The following is a 20415-nucleotide window of genomic DNA, read 5'->3' as shown; positions in this document are numbered from 1 at the left end:
TCTTCGATTATGTTCATGAAAATTTTGTTAAAATTAGTGATTATGCAAATGATGATTTTATATTGATTTCGAAAACCTATCTTCGAGAGAGATTTGAGTACTGAGGAAAATAATATTTTTAGTATTAAGGATTAAGACGTTAACATATTCAATGATTAAGTTTTAGAAAAAATTGGAGAAGTTTGAGACTTTCGTCATAATTACATTCACTCTGCATTTTTTTCTCCAAAAATCTCTCATCTTTAACTTTGGATTTGTTGTCAAGATTGTCATTAATTTTTCTCATGATTTGATTTTCTCTTTTGTTCATCTTTTAAACACAACTAGAAGAAAATAAATTAAAAAAAGTACTCTAAATTACTTTGTTGTATAAATTAAAGATTTTTCATAACGGATTATGGATTTAAAAATTAGATTCTTGCCTATCATCTAATTTAAAATCCGATTTTATGGTTAGTTTAGATTATAAAACAATTTTCTTATAATCAAATTTAAAAATTGGTTAAATTTATAAATAAAACAAGATCTGTTTCTCATCGTTTCGAAACTTTTTTATTTATTTTGGCACTAAGGCAATGTGTTTGCGTTGAGATATGGTATATCACATTACAATTATAAAACACAGGCCAATAAAAGAAGAGTATGACTAATCTTGAAATCATCTATCAATGATGTAACCAAACAATATTTAAATTTTGAAAATCAATTTTCTTAATCCCAATAATTCAAAATTAGAATCTAATAATTTGAACTAAACGCTCCCAAAATGATTAAGGGGGAAAAAAATCAAGGGTTTCCAAATAAATCAAATTGCTTACCCTAACAATCGAGGTGAAGGAATTTTAGGGGAGAAAAGAAAAAGTTTTGGACAGGAAGCTAAAGATAGGACTATTTTAGTCATTTTATATAAGTTTAACATAGAAGATCACGTTTAAACGCATGTTATCGGTTTAAAAATAAGGGTGTATCTCAAATATTCATAAAAAGTGGAGGAGTCGGTCCAAATTATCCTTTCCTTTCCTTTTCGGGATGCTAGACAACAGTAGCTAGTGTCTAGTGATCCCCACTGCACTCCCCATTTTCAAAGCGGGTGCCGTAAGAGTTGGTAGTGGGTAGTCTCGTCATTTTCTAAGCGGGTTACTATTGCCACACCAACTTTTACTAACGCCACCTCAACCGCGGCAATTTTTTTTACAATTTACTTAAGAATTGGTGTGGCATTAATCAAAATTGGTGTGGAAATAGCAACTATCTTTATTAAATAGAGAACAGTTAGTTTGTTCAATATTTTTACAATCTTATATTAATCTGACTTGAAAACCTTCTAGCCAAGCAAAAATACTTAAATTCATTATTTTTTGACACATAAAACTATTGCACCATAGCTTTGTTGTATTTTATTTTTTTAATTCCACAAATTTTTGCATTATCATGTAAGAAAATTGGGTGTGCAATATTTACAATAATATACAAAGATCAACCAAACATAAGTGTTATGTTTATATTTCATGTCACAAAACATTCTCCTTACTAATTCGTGCCTCGGAAGTATAATAGATATAATTTAGTAGATAATGTTAATAGAAGCATTAATGAGTACCGATTTCTTGAAAATTTTGGATTTGACTCTGATTATTTGAATCCAAATGATTATTAGGTCAAGCTTAGGCAACACGGCTGCCTAATTTTATATCGTTAATCGATCTAGGATGACATTAGATTTTATCAATTTTATTGGATTTGGTTACTAGTGGGCATGCAAGGTGGATGTGCCATCATGGTAGACTATTTTGATTTTTAAGTTTGATATTTTTATAAGTAAAAAAATGGGGTTTAGGTCATTGTTGGACCTTTAAAATATTAGAAAAAAAAAAAAGAGGGAATGGGAGACAATTTTATAAGTAAAAAAAATGGGGTTTAGGTCATTGTTGGACCTTTTAAATATTTAAGAAAAAAAAAAAAAAAAGGAGGGAATGGGAGACAATTTTATTTCAAAACTTTATCACAGAGACATGTGGAGTCATAAAGATTTTAATGGAAAACAACTGTGCCAAACAACCACATTAAAGATCAATAATTAGTTACTAAACTCATTACAGCCAAGCAACTTTTTCTCAAAGCAAAGATAGCTTTCTTTTTTGATATATTGAAGGAGTCATTTTTTTAAAAAGTTTTGTCAAGTCACACTAACCATAATTACATTAACAGCGAGATTAATTATCAATGATAATAAAAAAAATCAAACTAACGGATGAGATGGGAGGGTATTTTCTAGGGATGTCCAAATAAAATAGATGTGTTGACACATGTAGTGATCTCGAGGAAACTTTTGATTTTTTCTTCTATTTCAGCCGAAGTTATAAAAGTCCAATTATAACAAGAAATCTTAACTAACAAAAATTATGGCATATTAATTAGAGCATAAAAGCCAACACAACCACTAATAATGGGGACTTTACAACCACTAAAATCTTTGAAATAAAGATAACCCATACTCATGCTCTTTAAATTTGTGGTTGATAATCTCATGAATAGGCTTCCTAGCCTAAACTAGTGTTTGTGTTAAATTCTTTTTTACTTTCTCAAGCTGGAAATGAATCATTAAAATGACCCAAGCCAAATCTTCTCCCTTTATCTATATTCATCATTATTATTTAGTTTTTGTGAGTAAACTTGACTTGAATCCATGACGTAAAGGTGCATCGCAATATATCAACCTACTGAGCAATGGGTCTAAGTTTTTTTTCAACTCACAATTTTTCCATTATTAGCACCTTACATTCTTGACCCTAATGAGAGCTTGGAGTTTCACAACCAAACTACATAGCAAACTCAAGTTGTGCAAGATGTGCGGATTTTAATTGTCCTCTTGATTTTGTTGGATTGTTCACTAAGAACTTTTTTTTTTTTTTTTGAAAGGTCAACAAAATTAAGGCAAACCCAAACCAACTACAATCGAAGAATCGGGATACCACGGGCATCTTGAAAAATAACAAAGACAAGATCGCTAGAGAACGACTCACAATCTAATTCAATACAACCTATACTATTCTAGTAGGAAGCAAGCATATTGGCAGCCCTGTTGCTCATTGAGACTTTGATCGTCTCCTTTTACTTATTTTCTTTCGATGCATGTATGAAATCATTTTGATGATCAAGTCAATCTTCAATCTAACATGATAACGGGATTAAACAAAAAAATATACGTCATTTGTCTTTAATTATACCTTGTTCTTACAGTGATTGATCCTCTTTGCTTGTAACATTCTATCACATAGGAATCATTCTTTCACTGACGAATGTACCATAATTGCCTTACATTATACCGCCCGTCATGTTCTTTATATAAATTTGGCAATATCTAATAAATGTGTCATCTCACGTCAATGATCTTCAAAGAAGTCTCTTCCTTTGTCAGGATTTACTTCATGCACACTTTTCAAATGTTAAAAGATTCAATTTTGTTTGGGGTGTACGTAATTGTCGTCCTTGCTAATTTAAGTCGTTAGTAATAATTGTATATTTTATGATCGTGTCATTCATCCATGGAATTATCCCAAGATGTCTTGTGAGGGGTCGGATTCCTTTCCTTTAGACTATAGTCAAGTTAAAAAGAGCAAGCCAAGAACCATGAATACTTAAAGGGTTAAAGAATTTTCTTAGTCCCTATTGTTCAACAATAAAGACAAGAAGGACAAACTATAGCACATTCTCTCAATGTTGGACCAACTCTAAAAGTTCCTTTCTTTACCGACACTCAATAAAAAAGTTGCTTTAAAAAAAAAGTCCAAAAAGTTCAAATGGATTCAGCCATGGCTTCTCAGTAGGAACCTATCCCAATTTTGACAGCCAAGTCAATTATTTCCAAACCATTTCAACATAAATAGATTTTGAATTTTAAAACTATCTTTTATTGTTATTAATAGTTACATTCTTAAAATTTATTTATATATAAAAAAGAACCAAAATTGATTCAAAACAGTTGACATGGCTAAGTTTTGCAAATATCAGTGAAATTTAGAAGAAAAATGGCTGAGTAAGATCAATGATCACTTGAGTTAAAAGGAGTGTTCAGGTTTACGTTGAGAAATACCTTGAACTCGAACAATCTTGTAATAACGCAGATTTATTTTTCCAATCCTAATTTCTATACAACAAAGCCCTATCTCGAAGATTTGGGATCAACTAAAGGAATTTTATTCCTACATTTTGCTTTATCTAAGTTTGAGCCAAGTCTTTTTGTTAAAAAAATTTTGAATGTGTGTTACCATTTATTTTCATTATCTTCATTCGCATTCTTTTGGGTCTTTCTGTTATTATTTTAGGATCTTTAATTTGAATATTTCATATCGATGGGATTGGAATTGGTCTCGTTGAATATATTCAAATCATCTTAGTTGATTCTCTTTTAAATTTATCGTCTATTGGAGTTTCTCTTACATTCTATTAATGTTTTTTAGAATGCTGTTTGGTTAATTAGCTATATTGTAGTCTTAGCAAATGATGATTGGGAGTCTAGAAAGCATTGTGACTTAAGAGACACTCCATACTATATTTGGTGTTAACGTAACACTCTTCCCTCTTAAGTGTTGTTTGTTAATAAGGTAGCCCATATTTGAAGTAATTAGAAACTCGGGAGAAGGATTTTGTCTGGATTCTTGAAGCTTGTCAATATAACTTGGCTTTGGCTTCTCCTTTCTGCTTCAATCACATAAAATGGAAGTAAAAAATATTTGATCTTGAAAATTTTAATTTGAGATTAGAAACATAAAATAAACATTTTGTCTTGAATAGGTCCCTGTGCCAAGGAAAGTGGGAGACATGTTTGTGTAGGAATTTCTTATAACGTTCAGCATTTGAAAGATTAGAAATTGAGAACCTTCTCCATATATTTAAGGGGAAGAAAATTGATATTGTCCTGATTGAGACAATATAAGATCATCTTGAAACATTCAAACTCTCATTCTAATCTCGGCCAATATCATCTCAAAAAGTTCAATGTCTCACTCTATTCTTAAAAGAAATGTTTTAAGATGGTCATCATCATCACCAAAACCTTATCCCAAGGATCTGGGGGTTCGTTAAATGGATATTTTTTTGTCCATTTCACTTTATTCAGAACTATATCTTCTATTATTGAAAATGTGTTTGTATTCACTTTTCGAATCTTCATGACCTGTAGTTGGAATCTTTGACTTGAATATTTCTTCTAAAAAGGGCTTTAATCTGCTTTAGTTGAACGCACCCAAATCATTGCAAACAATTTTCTCTTCGTTTATCATCGATCAGAACTATTATTACATTTTATTTTCTAATTTTATCTTTCCTAATGGCACTCCTCCATCTCAACATTTTCATCTTTACAATACTAAATTTATAAACACAATGTTTTTTGACCATACAACATTGCCAACTTCATCGAAACATAACTGATTTTATAGTCGATTTTGAATCATAAATACTACTAAAGATTCAGACCAAATTCAAGAGATATCAACCCCAAGGGGTTGGCCTAATGGCAAGCCGAGCCTTGATAACTCCTTGAGTAGGTCAAGTGTTTGAAACCAAGCTATGAGTTCCTTGGGGCCACCCTCTAGGGTCCAATCGGCCGTCGACGCAACTAGTTGCACATTAAGTCTTTTCAAAGGGGTGGTGCGTGTGATCGTGGGATTAGTCTCACTCGAAGGGTGGGGACACCCACAATAAAAAAAAAAAAAAAAAATTCAAGAGAGATCAAGAAGGTACTACAATTCACCTTAGTAGTGTAATGATGTTTCAAGAATAATGTGTTGAAAAGAAATGAAATGGGGAATGAACATTGCTTGAGAGGAAAGATATTTGGAATGGTGTGGATCAAGTCGGTTGGAATTGGACAGATAATGACATTCATTTTGGTTTTTGTTCCCACCATCGTCAGTTGCTAGGGAAGTCCTACCTTAATAATCAATTACACATTAGTAGTTAAATGTTGCTGTAAGAAAAGTAGTTGGCTGACACGTGTGGAAGGCGGATGTTTGGATGCAACAACGTCCGAGAACTCCGAATTGAAGACGAGAAAGTCAGCTGTCTCAAATTTTACTTATTTCACCCCCAAGTGTTTAAATTATTTATTCCCCTTAAAGATTAAAACATATTCTTCAAACATTACAAAGGTTTGGTTCCCGATACAATCTCAACATTACAAAACATTATGATACTCCTTCAAACAGTTTTAGTAAATGTTTACAGGTTATGATGGGGCTCATAACTAAACCCAAAAAATAGAAAACTAGCAAAAAATTAAAATAAAATAAAATGAAAGAACTTCTATTAGCACCCACAACTTTTTCTTATTCTCAACAATTCACTTACTTTCTTTATTTTAATTGGGATGTAATAAGTAAAGGTTGGAGTGCCATATGATAGAATAATCTTATTGTATCTCAATATTTGGATCAAAATTCAAACTCAAAACGAATGGATCAGGTACATAACATATCAAAACTAATTTCATATATATAAGCAAAATATATGATATATTTATATATGGGCCAGGTTTGGCAACCAACGTTAGGGAGTTAGCATGTTTGTCCTATATGATTTAAAAGTTTCAGATTAGGCTGATTTTTACCGAAAATTTGTGAATTATTTTTGATAGACTTAGAAGTTTCAGATTGGGCTGATTTTTAGTGAGGGTGATCTCCTCATTATAGAAATTATTCTCACAAAAATCAACTCAAACCGAAACTTTTAAGGCATATAGAACAACTTATGGCTGCTGTGTATATATATACACATATGTATCTGTAGAAGAATCTGGAAATCTAATCTCATAGAATCAAGAAAATAGGATATTGTTCTTGATTATTCTTGATTACTCTTAACTTTCTAGAATATTCCTGTAATCTTCTACAATAGGATAGTTGGTTTATTATTCTAGATTATTCTTGAAGTTCTAGATTATTCTTGTAATAGGATAGTTAGTCTATAAATACCACTATTAGGGCATTTGTAATGACAATCAAAGAATTCTCAATAAATTCAATTTTTTTACATGGTATCAGAGCACTAGGTTCTGATATAGGGATTATCTATGGCGGGCCAAAATCCGTGGAAGACGATTTTAATCGGTGCGACTAGTAAGGACTCAGCGGCGTCAGGGGAAAGCACCGCAAGTTCGAACCTGAACTCCTTCATCTCATTCAGTGGTTCAGAAGGGTACGAATTCGTTCCAATTAAATATCCACCGTCTAAATGAAAAAAACTACACAGAATGGTCGCAAATCGTTCGTTTGATTTTGGAAGGCAAGCTTCAAAACTGGAAGAAGAAGTCTGGTGGAGAGGGGCGTGCACTTCAAGGTAGTGTCTCGGATCAAGAGCAGCAGTCTTCTTCAAGTTCGTTTCCTTTCACCAATGAGCAGATATACCAACTGTACAAGTTTCTCGAGTCTCAGAAAAATCCTTCTTGTTCTTTGGTTCAAAAAGGTAATTCCTGAAAACAGCTCTCATTGGTGCAACCCCTGATCGCACCTGGATCATCGATTCAGGTGCAACCGATCATATGACAGGGTTGTCAAATCTTTTTTCTTCGTATAATCCTTGTGCAGGTAATCAAAAAATTAAGATTGCAGATGACTCTCTTTCAGCCATTGTAAGAAAATGTTCTATTATAGTATCTCCATCACTCACTCTTCACGATATTCTTCACGTTCCCAAACTTTCCTGTAATCTGTTATCTGTCAGCAAGCTAGCCCGTGATCAAAATTGTCAAACTAATTTTTTCCCAACTCATTGTGTGTTTCAGGATTTGACCTCGGGGAGGATGATTGGCAGTGCTAAACAGAGTGGAGGACTCTACTTCCTTGATGATGGATCTGAATCAAGGCGACAATCTCAACAAATAAGTTCCTGCTTTGAATCTATTTTTGTTTCCAATAATAATATTATGTTATGGCATTTAAGATTAGGTCATCCAAGTTTCAAATATTTAAAACATTTATTTCCTAAGTTGTTTGGCAATAAAGATCCATCTATGTTTCACTGTGAAATATGTGAATTTGCAAAACACCACCGTACATCTTTTCCTTCACAACCATATAAACCATCAAAACCTTTCACTATTATTCACAGTGATGTTTGAGGTCCTAATAAGATAAGTACACCTTCTAACAAGAGATGGTTCATCACATTTACGGATGATCATACTCGACTCTACTGGGTGTATTTATTGAAAGAAAAATCAGAGGCTGAACACTTTTTTAAAAATTTTTACAATATGGTACAGACTCAATTTCAAACTAACATACAAGTTTTCAGGAGTGATAATGGGAAAGAGTATTTTAACATGACCTTGGGAAATTTTTTTCTTAAAAAAAGAATAATTCATCACAGTTTTTGCATCGATACACCCCAACAGAATGGTGTTGCAGAAAGAAAAAATAAACATCTGTTGGAAGTGGCTCGTGCGTTACTTTTTGCAACTAAAGTTCTCAAGTATCTATGGGGAGAGGCTGTTTTAACTGCTGCGTACTTAATAAACATAATGCCCTCCAAAGTTTTACAATTTCGAACTCCTTTCCAAGTTTTCACAAATTGTTTTCCAACTGCTAGACTTTCTGCTGATCTACCTCTAAAAATATTTGGTTGTACGATTTTTGTTCATGAACATCGAAAAATTGGAAAACTTGAACCCAGAGCTATAAAATGTGTCTTCATTGGTTACTCCCCAACTCAGAAAGGCTATAAATGTTTTGACCCGATATCGAAAAAATGTTTTGTCACAATGGATGTTACATTTTTTGAAAAACAACCATATTTTAAGGATATTCATCTTCAGGGGGGGAGATTTTTAAGGAAGATTCATTTAACTCAGGCAATGTTTTTCTCTTAGATGATGTGTTTTTCTCGCAAGAGTCTAAGTCTAGTATCTCTGCACCTACAGTAAATGGCCAAGATTCATTCCTTGAAACTCCTCCTATTATGAGTAATGTTTCCCCTGAGCCTAGGCCTACATTTGAAAAACAATCTAAAAATCAGAATTCTGAATAACAATTTTTGGAAATCGAAAATAAGGAATAGCCTACTATAATGTCACAACATGATAATAGATTCAAGGATGGTGACCGAACTTGGAAAGGGATTGTTTACTTGAAGAAGAATCATAAGAAAAGGAAAGACGAATTGACTCTACAGCACAACCATGATTCTGAACCAAGGACGAATCAACAATCTGAGTCTGTTACAGGTAATTCTCTTTCTCTTCCCAACAGTCAGTCTAAGCCTTCTGATTTAGACATTCCTATAGCTCTTCGTAAAGGGGTTAGATCTTATACTAGTCATCCACTGTCTAAATATGTATCATATTCGAAATTGTCTTCATCTCTTGCTGCTTTTACCTTTCAATTGTCCAGTGTAGAAATTCATAACAGTGTACAGGAGGCTCTAAAGGTTCCAAAGTGGAAGGAAGCAGTACTTGAAGAGATGAGAGCTCTTGAGAAGAACAATACTTAGAGTGTTGAGGCATTACCAGCTGGGAAGACCACTGTTGATTGTAAATGGGTCTTCACTGTGAAGTACAACTCTGATGATTCAGTGGAAAGATACAAGGCTAGGTTGGTGGCAAAGGGATTCACCCAGACATATGGCATTGATTATTCTGAGACTTTTGCTCCTGTTGTAAAATTAAACACGGTGAAAGTATTTTTATCTATTGCTGCTAATCTGGACTGGCCCTTGCAACAACTAGATGTGAAGAATGCCTTCCTCAATGGTGACTTGGAGGAAGAAGTGTACATGAATAGTCCACCGGGCTTTGAGGAAAAGTTTGGCTCAAGAATATGCAAACTAAAAAAGTCTCTGTATGGTCTCAAACAGTCTCCAAGGGCTTGGTTTGACAAGTTCACACAATCTATCAGAAAACAAGGATATTCTCAAGGACAAGCTGATCATACCTTGTTTTTCAAGTTCTCTTATGAAGGAAAGGTTGCTGTGCTGATAGTTTATGTTGATGATATTATTCTCACAGGTGATGATGTGATCGAAATAGAGAGACTGAAGAAGAGCCTTGCTTTAGAATTCGAGATCAAGGATTTGGGAGCGCTAAGATATTTCCTTGGCATGGAAGTTGCTCGTTCAAGGAAAGGAATCATTGTCTCTCAACGAAAGTATATTCTTGATCTTTTGAAGGATACCGGGTTAAGTGATTGCAGACCGGCTGAGACTCCCATAGATCCCAATGTAAAGCTTTGGGAAGAGGGAAGTGTTCCTGTTGATACTGGTAGATACCAGAGATTAGTTGGAAAATCAATATATTTATCTCATACTCGACCGGATATTGCCTTCTCTGTTAGTGTTGTTAGTCAATTTATGCACGCACCTTATGAAGAACACCTCGAGGCGGTCTACCGAATTTTGAGATATTTAAAGTCTACTCCTGGAAAATGTCTGTTTTTCAAAAAGACAAATCAAAGGAGTGTTGAGGTATTTACTGATGCAAATTGGGCAGGTTCAGTGAATGACAGGAAATCTACTTCAGGGTATTGCACCTTTGTGTGGGGAAACTTGGTTACTTGACGAAACAAGAAGCAAAATGTTGTTGCCAGAAGTAGCGCAGAGACTGAGTTTAGAGCAATGGCTCAAGGGATCTGTGAGGTATTGTGGATATACAGAATCCTCGAAGAACTCAAGATGACTGTGGAACTTCCTCTAAAGCTGTACTGCGACAGCAAGGCTGCAATAAATATTGCTCACAATCCTGTCCAGCATGATAGGACAAAGCACATTGAGATTGATCGACATTTCATTAAGGAAAAAATTGAAGCTGGAACTGTTTGCTTGCCGTTTGTGCCTTCTAGTCAGCAAACAGCTGACATCTTGACTAAGGGGCTTGCTAGACCTAACTTTGAACATCTGATAAGCAAGTTGGGCATGATTGACATCTATGCACCAACTTGAGGGGGAGTGTAGAAGAATCCGAAAATCTAATCTCATAGAATCAAGAAAATAAGATATTCTTCTTGATTATTCTTGATTACTCTTAACTTTCTAGAATATTCCTGTAATCTTCTACAATAGGATAGTTGGTTTATTATTCTAGATTATTCTTGAAGTTGTAGATTATTCTTGTAATAGGATAGTTGGTCTATAAATATTACTATTGAGGCATTTGTAATGACAATCAAAGAATTCTCAATAAATTCAATTTTTCTACAGTATCTTCACATGTAATCATATTGAGACATGGTTTAATCCAAAAATGCCTCAATAAGTTATAAAATCCAATTTCTATCAGTTATTGGATCCTGACCGGAAATCATTAAGTTGTCAAATCCATATGGTTATGTGTGCACCACCACATCAGCATGTCAGAATCGATGCACATTTCAAAGTTACTCCAGCACGACTCTAATTGAAACACTATCTTCAATGGCTTGTTAAGATCCTTGATATATCACCATGATCCCGTTAAGTAAAAATTTTGCCCATTTTCAACCCCAAGGACATGATAAGTTTTGGGGGGAGGTTAAAGAATATGGGCTTTTGGGAAGAACAATAAAGGGGGTCTTGACAATCCAGACGAGATTGAAAAATGTGATAAATCCTAAGAGTTGAAGGGAATGTGATTTCAGTACTAAAAAACTAAAAATTAAAAAATCAAAGGTTTTAGAAAAGAGGTTGAAGGCGAGAGCATTTCGATCATTTTATGTCTCGTGTTAAGACCACAGTCAAGGCTTATATGTCATTAGATTGAAACCTGTAGTATATCTAATTTTCAGCAAAACTCGAATGCCTCAAAATTACCCTATTAAGACAAGACAATGATGATCACTTCATATTAAGAAGAGTGGTGGTGATAATATGACTCCCCCAAGTGGCATTCTCAATTGACTCTCCTGACATGGGATATGCTCAATCGACTCTCCTGACATGGGATATGCCAAAACCATATATTTTATGACTCGGGATACACAACTGTACATCCCCATGAATCTGTGCAGTTCTGTATCCCTATGAAAGCAAATCTATGGTTCTGACACACCCCATGTCAGGGGAGTCTATTGAGTATGCCATGTGGGGGAGTCGGATTATCACCACTCTACTAAGAAACAAAAACAGGAATTATATTTTCACGATGGTGAAACAGTGATGATAACTTGGATAGAGGATCCAAATACAAGCATTAAGGGAGCACAATCATGATATGTGAATCAAACATAACAAAAAAAACAAAAACATACTGCATAAATATATAAGTCAGCCGTACAAACTAGATACTAGATAACAACGTGCCAAACATCATTGACAAACTAAGTTATTACATTATATAGTTTTATCGTAGCCACTAAATTCAGCATGGTCCTCACGTGTTTAAGCAGGCGAAGGAGAAGCATCCCCCCCTCCATGCTTGGAATGACTTGGGGTTCCCGGCTTAGGAATGTAAGGCATAAGAGGAGTTCCATGCTCGATTGGTCCAGTCGTTATGGTGGTCTTTGAACTTGGAACCGGATCAATCGGGTGGTAATCATCCAAGTTTACATTTTCAACATTTTTGTTGTTCTTCCTGTTGAGTGTGCCATAGATTTTCTCCTACAAGAAAGGAAAAACATGCCAACCATTTCAAGTAGTGTCTTACTCTCTTATTTAAAAGGAAAAAAGAACATTGAGCCATGGGTTTTATTGCCAAATTATACCTTGAGTTTCCTGTTATGTACTGCCACCATCCCACGCTTCCCATGGCTGGGGAAGGTCGTATCTGTGTTAAATGCAAAGAATTGTTTCAGTATTTTTTTTATTTGGCTAGGCAGAATATTTTTCGGTATTTGAGTGGGACGACAATTAAAATATATTGATGGTATTATAACTAATTTTATCATTTAGTGTAGTTCATGATTATTTGAGGTGAAATCTAAGGTTTTTAGAATCCCAAAGAACTCCATTACGTTCCAACATTGAGTGGTTTGGTAAAAAAGGAAAAAAAATACAACTATGCCAGGATGCTTCGGAATCAGTTTTTGAGTCGACAACAGCTAGGCCTCATGTAATACAGAAAATTATAATATAATCCCAGACATTAGGAATAAAAAACAACAGGGTTTTCTCATTTTCTTGCTTGATTTATTCATGATGTTATTTAATGATTAAGCAAGTATTTCATTCCTAGGTCCTGTATGGAAAGCTTAGAAAAAAATTTAAGGAAATATATTTGAGAATAGTTGTTTAGGCTTCGATACAAAGCCTTAATGTTCCTAAAGTTAATCTCAGATCTCATGTACTCTTTCAGTCTTTCCTCATTTCCTCCTGTTCTTTATCTGGCTGATTATGTAAAATTCATTTTTTTTTTCTGAATCATTTAATCAGTGATTCATTTTGCAACCCATTGAACAGAAATTTCAGTTTGCTAAAATTTGAAGTAATCATATTTGTAATAGGAGCTAAATTGTACCGAAAGAACAATCATGCAGCTTGCAGGGGAAAATTAACTTGGTTTCCCAGTTATGAAATTCAAAACTGGGGCATGAGTTGGTATTGGATGTGTGAGGTGGGCTAAGGGGGAAAAGATGGGGATTAAGGTAGATAAAGGAAATAGAAATCGGATGGTGTGACAGTTTACAACATCAACATATCTTCCTAAGGCCCCCCTGTTAGAAGGATTATACTAATTGAAGGTTCTAAAAGAGCAAGAAGGCCTAAAGGAATGTGGACTGAGATGGTGAAAGAGGACATGAACACAGTTTCAATAACAGAAGATGTGGCTCTAGACAAAATTAAATGGGGGAACAGGATTCAATTTAGTGACCCAAATCTTTGACGCAAGGCTTTGATGATGACGATGAACACATCTTCTTAAGAAGTACAATCTCTCTATCAAGCCATATAGTTTTCGGATAAAGAGCCCACATTGAAGGTCCATCATTATTAATAGGATGCCATTTACACAAAGAGATTCAGAGCAAGTTGAATTAGTCTTAAAAGCGTACATCTACCCAAGCCTTCAACCAAAATTATTTTCAAACCATAACAGTAAAAAATAGGCCACAAGTAGTGATATTGCAGTAAAAGATGGCATCGAAATTTCAATAGAATTTCTACTTCGTGGGTTTTCATCTCAAACATCAACTCGAAGTAATGATTACAACTCACTTAAGGGTAATTATATAACATGGGTATTGGACCACAACATCAGAAATAGGAACCAAGGATCAAGGGCATGGAGGTGGAGTTCGAGACTATCTTAGGAAGGCGAATGGACTTGAAGCACGATTGTTATAATGGCCTAGGTGTTTTTGGTGTATTGGTTAGGTTCTTATCAAATGGTATCAGAGCCAAAACAACATATTGGTTCGAATCTTGGAAAAGGTGACTTAAGAAAAGGGCTACCTCAAGCCCCACAAGTGAAAGCTACCACAGAGTGGGCGGTGGTACGAATCATGGTTGTGTGTTAGGACCTTAAGATGTAAGGGCTTAACTTTCTTCTCATCATCTTCCTCTTCAAATGAAGGGGGGTATCCACTACAATATAAACCAAAAAAAAAATCTATCTTGGCCAAAATGCATGTAAAGCAACACAATGGGCCACCACATTTATTAGGTCTAGAAACACATCTTAAAACCTTTCATCACCCATTATTGATCCCCTCAAGATCTCAACCCAAAATACTCCATAAATACAAACCAAGAAAAAACAAAAATCAACAAATTAAATAAATCAAATGAATAAAAGCAACAAGGAGCAAAGCAATTCCAACCAAATCAACTAAAAACACATTTAAATTGAAGTCCTACAACAACAACAATACCCATAATTTCCACAATCATAAAAACACTTATTCATAGAAAAAACATATATAGTACCAGGAAAGGAGGAACTACTGCTAGTGATGGTGGTGGTGGTGAAGGAAAGAAACATGAAAGCTGTTCCCACCATTAGGAACAAAACCCAGAACCCAAAAACCCTCATCATGCAAATATCTCTCCAAGAACAACAAACCCACCCAAAAAAATCCTATATAGAGTTGAGAGCTTAGAGTTGAGACAACTAACACTCACTCACTTACTCCCCTTTAAATAAATGAACCCCTGAGAAATTATTGAAAAAGAAACCAAAAGAGATGCTCTCTTGCGTCACTGGATATCTTCTACAAAATCAAAGCCCACCATAAAATCCGTAGAAGCCATGTCGGGAATTTTCTAAATAAAAACAAGTATGGTGATGTTCCTCTCTCTCTCTCTCTCTCTCTTTCAAGTCTTTAAATCTCTTTTGTATCCTTTCTTTAATGGAATGATAGAATATGAGATGGCTCTTCAGTCTTTTAAACCATTATTTAATGCAATTCAGATGTGTTGCCGAAGGAGGAGGCGTGATGAAGAGAATTGAATGCATGGTGTGGTGGAAAACGAGCAGTTTGTGGGGATGTGTGTTATTGACCGTTGGACACGTCACTGTTACTTCTCGGTTCGCTCGAGTTTCTGTTCTTTATTTAATTTACTGATGTTGTAGAGCCTGTATTAACTTAACTAAATTACTATCAACACCCAAGCATTGATCATCAACAATCATTATTTTCGTAACTGATACTGGACAAGTCGACCAACATAACAATGTTAAGGGAATTTTTCCAAAACGTGTGCAACTCATGTCCAAATTCCAATTTTGATACAATGTTCATTTTAATTCTCAAAACGTGCATTTCGAGTGATTTCGTCACTTTTATAATCAATGAATTTAGTGGTCTGTCTATGAATTCGTAGATATTAAAAATGACAAACTCATGAGTTCGAAGGTTTTAAAAATGACATATACATGTTTTAAGAATTAAAATGAGCAATGTATCGAACTCGAAATTTTGCCATATTCAATGCACGAAGTGGGGATTCACCCTAATTTTAGAGGGATGTTATTGACACCCCAAATTTTAGCTATTACATTCTAATTTCTTAAATTATTTATCACATCCTAGTTAAAGATGAAAACACACCATTCAAACATTACAAAGATTTGGCTCGAATTATTATCTCAACATTACCAAACAATATAATACACGTTCAAACGATTTCTATGGTTGTTTATTATTATATTAGGCTTATAAAATTTCTAGAGGATATGTTGTTTGATAACGTCTTCACATGCATGCTCATTCATAAGGGGTTATGCATAGACTTTTTACTCTCCAAACTCTAAAGAGTTGCGATAAATTGATGCGCTAAATCTGACACGGTGACTGACTCAGATGATGTGGCAGTGCACAGAACAATAGATCTTTTTCTTCAGGATACACAAGAAAAAAGATCTATGGTTCTATGCACATGCCATGTCAATCGCATCACTTTATCATTTAGTCAAATCTAAATGCTTTCTTCATTGGGACCATCTCAAAACTTGCATAAGACTTGAGAACCATTTTTCCCTTAATCAGTTATGTAATTTTTTCACTCAGATTGTTGTAGTTTGAGGATGGGCAAGCAATAAACAAGAATCCCTAATTTATCATCAATCTCAATTTCAATTATTTTTCTCATTTTTCACGAATATTTCTCAAATAATTAAAAATCATCAATCACACCCATTTTGCACATACCTTCTCAATCCTTTGTTAAACACTAATATTTCTCAAGTTAATATGAAACTACAAGGTAGCATGTGCAAACCAACATGTATTAAAAGGGTTTATTTATAATTTAAAATGTTAGTTACAGGATTTTCGAAGATTACAAAGTAAAAGGGATATTACATTGTAGTCTTTTGAGTTTTGGACAAAAATTACCTTGATTATATTAAGTTTAAATGTAAAGATAGGGGTATTTGTGAAATCCAAATTTTAGTGTCAAAGGTGTACTCCATCTTCTTTTTAGGGACATGTGAATGAAATTTTTTACATTTTGACCAAAATAATCTTAATCACATTAAGTCTAAATGTTAAGATAGGGGCATTTTTGGAGTTTAAATTTTGGTATCGAACCACGTTGATCTATTTGGCCTTCTCTCATTATAATAGTAAAGATATTGAGTTTGGATCTTATGCACTTAAAGTGGAAGATTGAAACCCTCCTCCAACACCTCAACACATACCACGTAAGTCACAATCCAAGCAAATTTTCTTAAAGTGCAAAAATCCTTACTCCATTTAATAAAAATATGGTGGATAAGAACTATTTAGTATTTATCCATTTATAGACATTTTTGACAATGATCTGCTTACTCGTGTTCCCTGATGGACTAATTTCCTAATGGTTTAATCATAAATCAAGTGTCGGGTACACTGAAAAATTACCTTTAACAGCACAACGAACAAGTTGGGATTTTGAAAATTTTGAAAAAAAAATCGGGAAAAATGAAAATGTACTCTTACTTATAGATAATATAAAATGTATATATCATTTATCAAACATAATTACAAAGTTGGGATTTTGAAATTTTTTTCAAATAATCAAATAATTTGGTCACTATGCTTTACAAGTCAAGGGTGTACTCGTAGAGTCGTAGTCAAAGATACGAAACATTATATAAGGCTTGATGACATCAGTATGTATGGTGTTATTTCAAACACACATTGATTAATCTATCTTCTTCGAACCTCTATCTTACTGTCAAAGCATGGGGCTTCTTCGCCCTCTTGTGGATGAACATAATCTGGAGGGGGGCCTGAAGAATGAAATTTGGTTCTGGAAAGACTAATGTGCTCCATGTATGGTTGGTGATCCCTAGAAACTTGTGAAGTATTGGTGTATGTGGATTATTATTATAGTAATAATTCAAGATCATGACATGTGGCGTGGACACAAATCCCAAGAATATTATAAGATATGTTTGGATCCAAGTCCGAGTGATGACTTGAAGAGTCTGATGGACAATTCAGGGACACAAATCCAAGAATATTTTTAACATTAGAGTCAATTGTTTTTTATATAAAAAAAAAAATTATCACCAAAGAGGAAATATCCTCTACAAGCTAAATATAGTAAAAATACGTGTGGGACGATAATTTTAGCTAACCAATTCCCACTTTACTAAAATACCCGAATTTTATTATCTTACAAGTAATCTTAAAAGCATTTCAGGATCTTATTCTCTTTAACCTCACTTGTTCTTTATCACTTGATTTATAGCTTCTATTGCACTAGATATTTGCAACTTTAAAAGACTTATAGGATATTCTTATTTGCCAACTGTTTGGTAAGCTTTTGCTTTTGATCGCCATTAACTCTCTTTTGCTTAACTTCATATCCTGAGTATCTTGTAATCTTTCTCATCTTTTTCTTACTTTTTTGTGGATAAAATGGAGTTGAACGCATCACCCAAATCTACATGAATTACAATATGTCAACCAATTGAACTATGGATCGTAACCCAGGAACTCTCCATTAATATTTTTTCTGTGTATGTTGGACTTGAAGCCATGACCTTAAAGTTGTTTTGCAATGTGTCAAACCAACTAAGCCATGGGAATAAGACGAGACGCAATGCGATGGTTAGATCTTCAATTTTCTTCTTCTTCTTGGAAAAAGCTCACCTCTTTTTGAGGATGACAAGTCGAGTCGTCTCGGTATCATTCGTCAAGACAAACCTATGTTACCCAATAGATTGCTACTAGTCCGAACGACAAACCAATACGAAGCAAACTAGTTCATGGTATGGTTCGTATTGGGTTCCTAAAATCAAGCGAATTACGAACTCACCAAATTTTGGTTGGGTTTGACGAACCAAATTATTGGTTCATTGAACTAGAGCATAAAGTTTGACGAACCCAACAATTTGATTCAACGAGCCAAACAATTTTTTTATCAGTTCGACGAACGAAACCGATTTATTATATTTTTTTCATTGATCATACTAAAAATTTGAATTATTTTATTAATTTATTTTTATTTAACTTAAAACTTTTTAATGTTATCATTATACTTATAACTTTTTTTTATGAATAAATTATACTTATAACTTGTATACTTGAATTATATATATGCACAAACAAACCGATCTAAGAAACCAAAGTGAACCTAGAAACGAATTCTCTCTACCTACCCCTGCGAATTGGGTTCCATTTAGAGTGGTGAACCTCAGACCTGATTTCGAACTGAGCAAATCGATGAACCAGGTTACATAGGGACAAACTGAGGATCTCCCTTCTTTGAGGTAGCAAGTTCAAGTCCAACTTACCAACACACAACGGAAGTCAAACTTTTATTGACACACCGAATTTTACTTATAGCATATTAATTAATTAAACTATTTAAATTAAACATATAAATTATGAAAGAGCTGATAGTGTCTCAACAACTCCTTTTGTAACATCCAATGCATATATTTCAATACAATATAGATAGTACTTTTGTAGAGTATATCAACCACCACTTCACGGAAGAGGACCATTTTTAAAAGAATATTCCCGACGTCTTTATAAAAATGTTAAATTTATGTGTACAATCTTGTGATGTCCCAAAAATCAGGGAAAAATCACATAAATTAAGAAGTTTTATAGTCGAATGCCAATAAATCCATTTTAAAAAAGAGCATCAATCAAAACGATGCAGTTGAAGTTCAATAGAGATCGGAATATGAGCTTATTTTAGTACGATATCTTAATTATCTTAAGTTCAGTTGGCAATTCATTAACCTATAAAAATAGATCAAGCTTGAAGGGCATTTCATCAGTTTTAAAACATGACACAATCTCAAATCTAAGTGCACACAATTGATGGGATAATTAATATAATTGTTGGATCTTGAAAGTTTGGCATTAAAAGTATTTTTGTTACACCAAGAAGATCATATTAGAGATGGTGAATTCGACTTTAAGGACAATGGATGTAGTCCTCGTCTAAATCATCCATTTAGATTGATAAGTCCATTTCTTCTTGACTAACTACAAGGATTGGGCTCCATGATATGGAAAAACAGAATGTGGAACAATTCAATTTTCATTTATCTCTAAAAGAATGTTCTTTAGGTAAGTGGGCCACAAAGGTTCAAATGTAATCAATTTTATATTTTAGAGGTGAACACAACATCAAGTCATCAACAATGGGGCTTTTCGGGCTGTTGCTAAAGATGTTTTTACCGACTACAATTTGAACGACAGAGTTGTCCGATTCCCAAGCTGTGTTAATTTCGATCCACTCACTATTACTAGGGGGGTGCTTGAGAGGGTGAGAGTGTAAAAGATGCATCATATTATGATGCATGAGATACATTATCAATGTATCTCATAATAAAAAAAATGTTGAAGTTGTGATTGAGAATAAAATATTTAGTAATATCTATTAAGATGTTCTAAATTAGGAATTTATAGGTAATTAATAAATTTATATTAGGTTAGTTTCTAATATCTTTCTTGATGTAATCTTTATAAATACCTTAATAAGATTTATGTAATAATCATCCAAGAAATCTCAATAAAATTCAAATTTCTACATGGTATCAAAGTTCAAGTTCCACTGAGCATA

The 20415-nt window shown here is 33.9% G+C and overlaps 1 protein-coding gene across 1 annotated transcript; it reads right to left on the bottom strand.

Annotated features, from left to right (window-relative positions):
• Positions 1-12192: 12192 nt before the first annotated feature.
• On the bottom strand, positions 12193-15279 carry LOC147409298 (uncharacterized). The gene is made up of 3 exons (XM_086459205.1): positions 14830-15279; positions 12669-12730; positions 12193-12564 (listed from the first exon to the last, which is right to left on the bottom strand). The coding sequence occupies exons 1-3, from the start codon at positions 14936-14938 to the stop codon at positions 12346-12348; spliced, it is 390 nt and encodes a 129-aa protein (XP_086315331.1). The 5' UTR covers positions 14939-15279; the 3' UTR covers positions 12193-12345.
• Positions 15280-20415: the final 5136 nt, after the last annotated feature.

Source organism: Akebia trifoliata, chromosome 2 (assembly GCF_017979445.1).
Source record: "Akebia trifoliata isolate Shusen 1 chromosome 2, ASM1797944v1, whole genome shotgun sequence".
NCBI lineage: Eukaryota > Viridiplantae > Streptophyta > Magnoliopsida > Ranunculales > Lardizabalaceae > Akebia > Akebia trifoliata.
The sequence above is the reverse complement of the archived record's forward strand: the minus strand, read 5'-3'. Positions and strand labels throughout refer to the sequence as shown.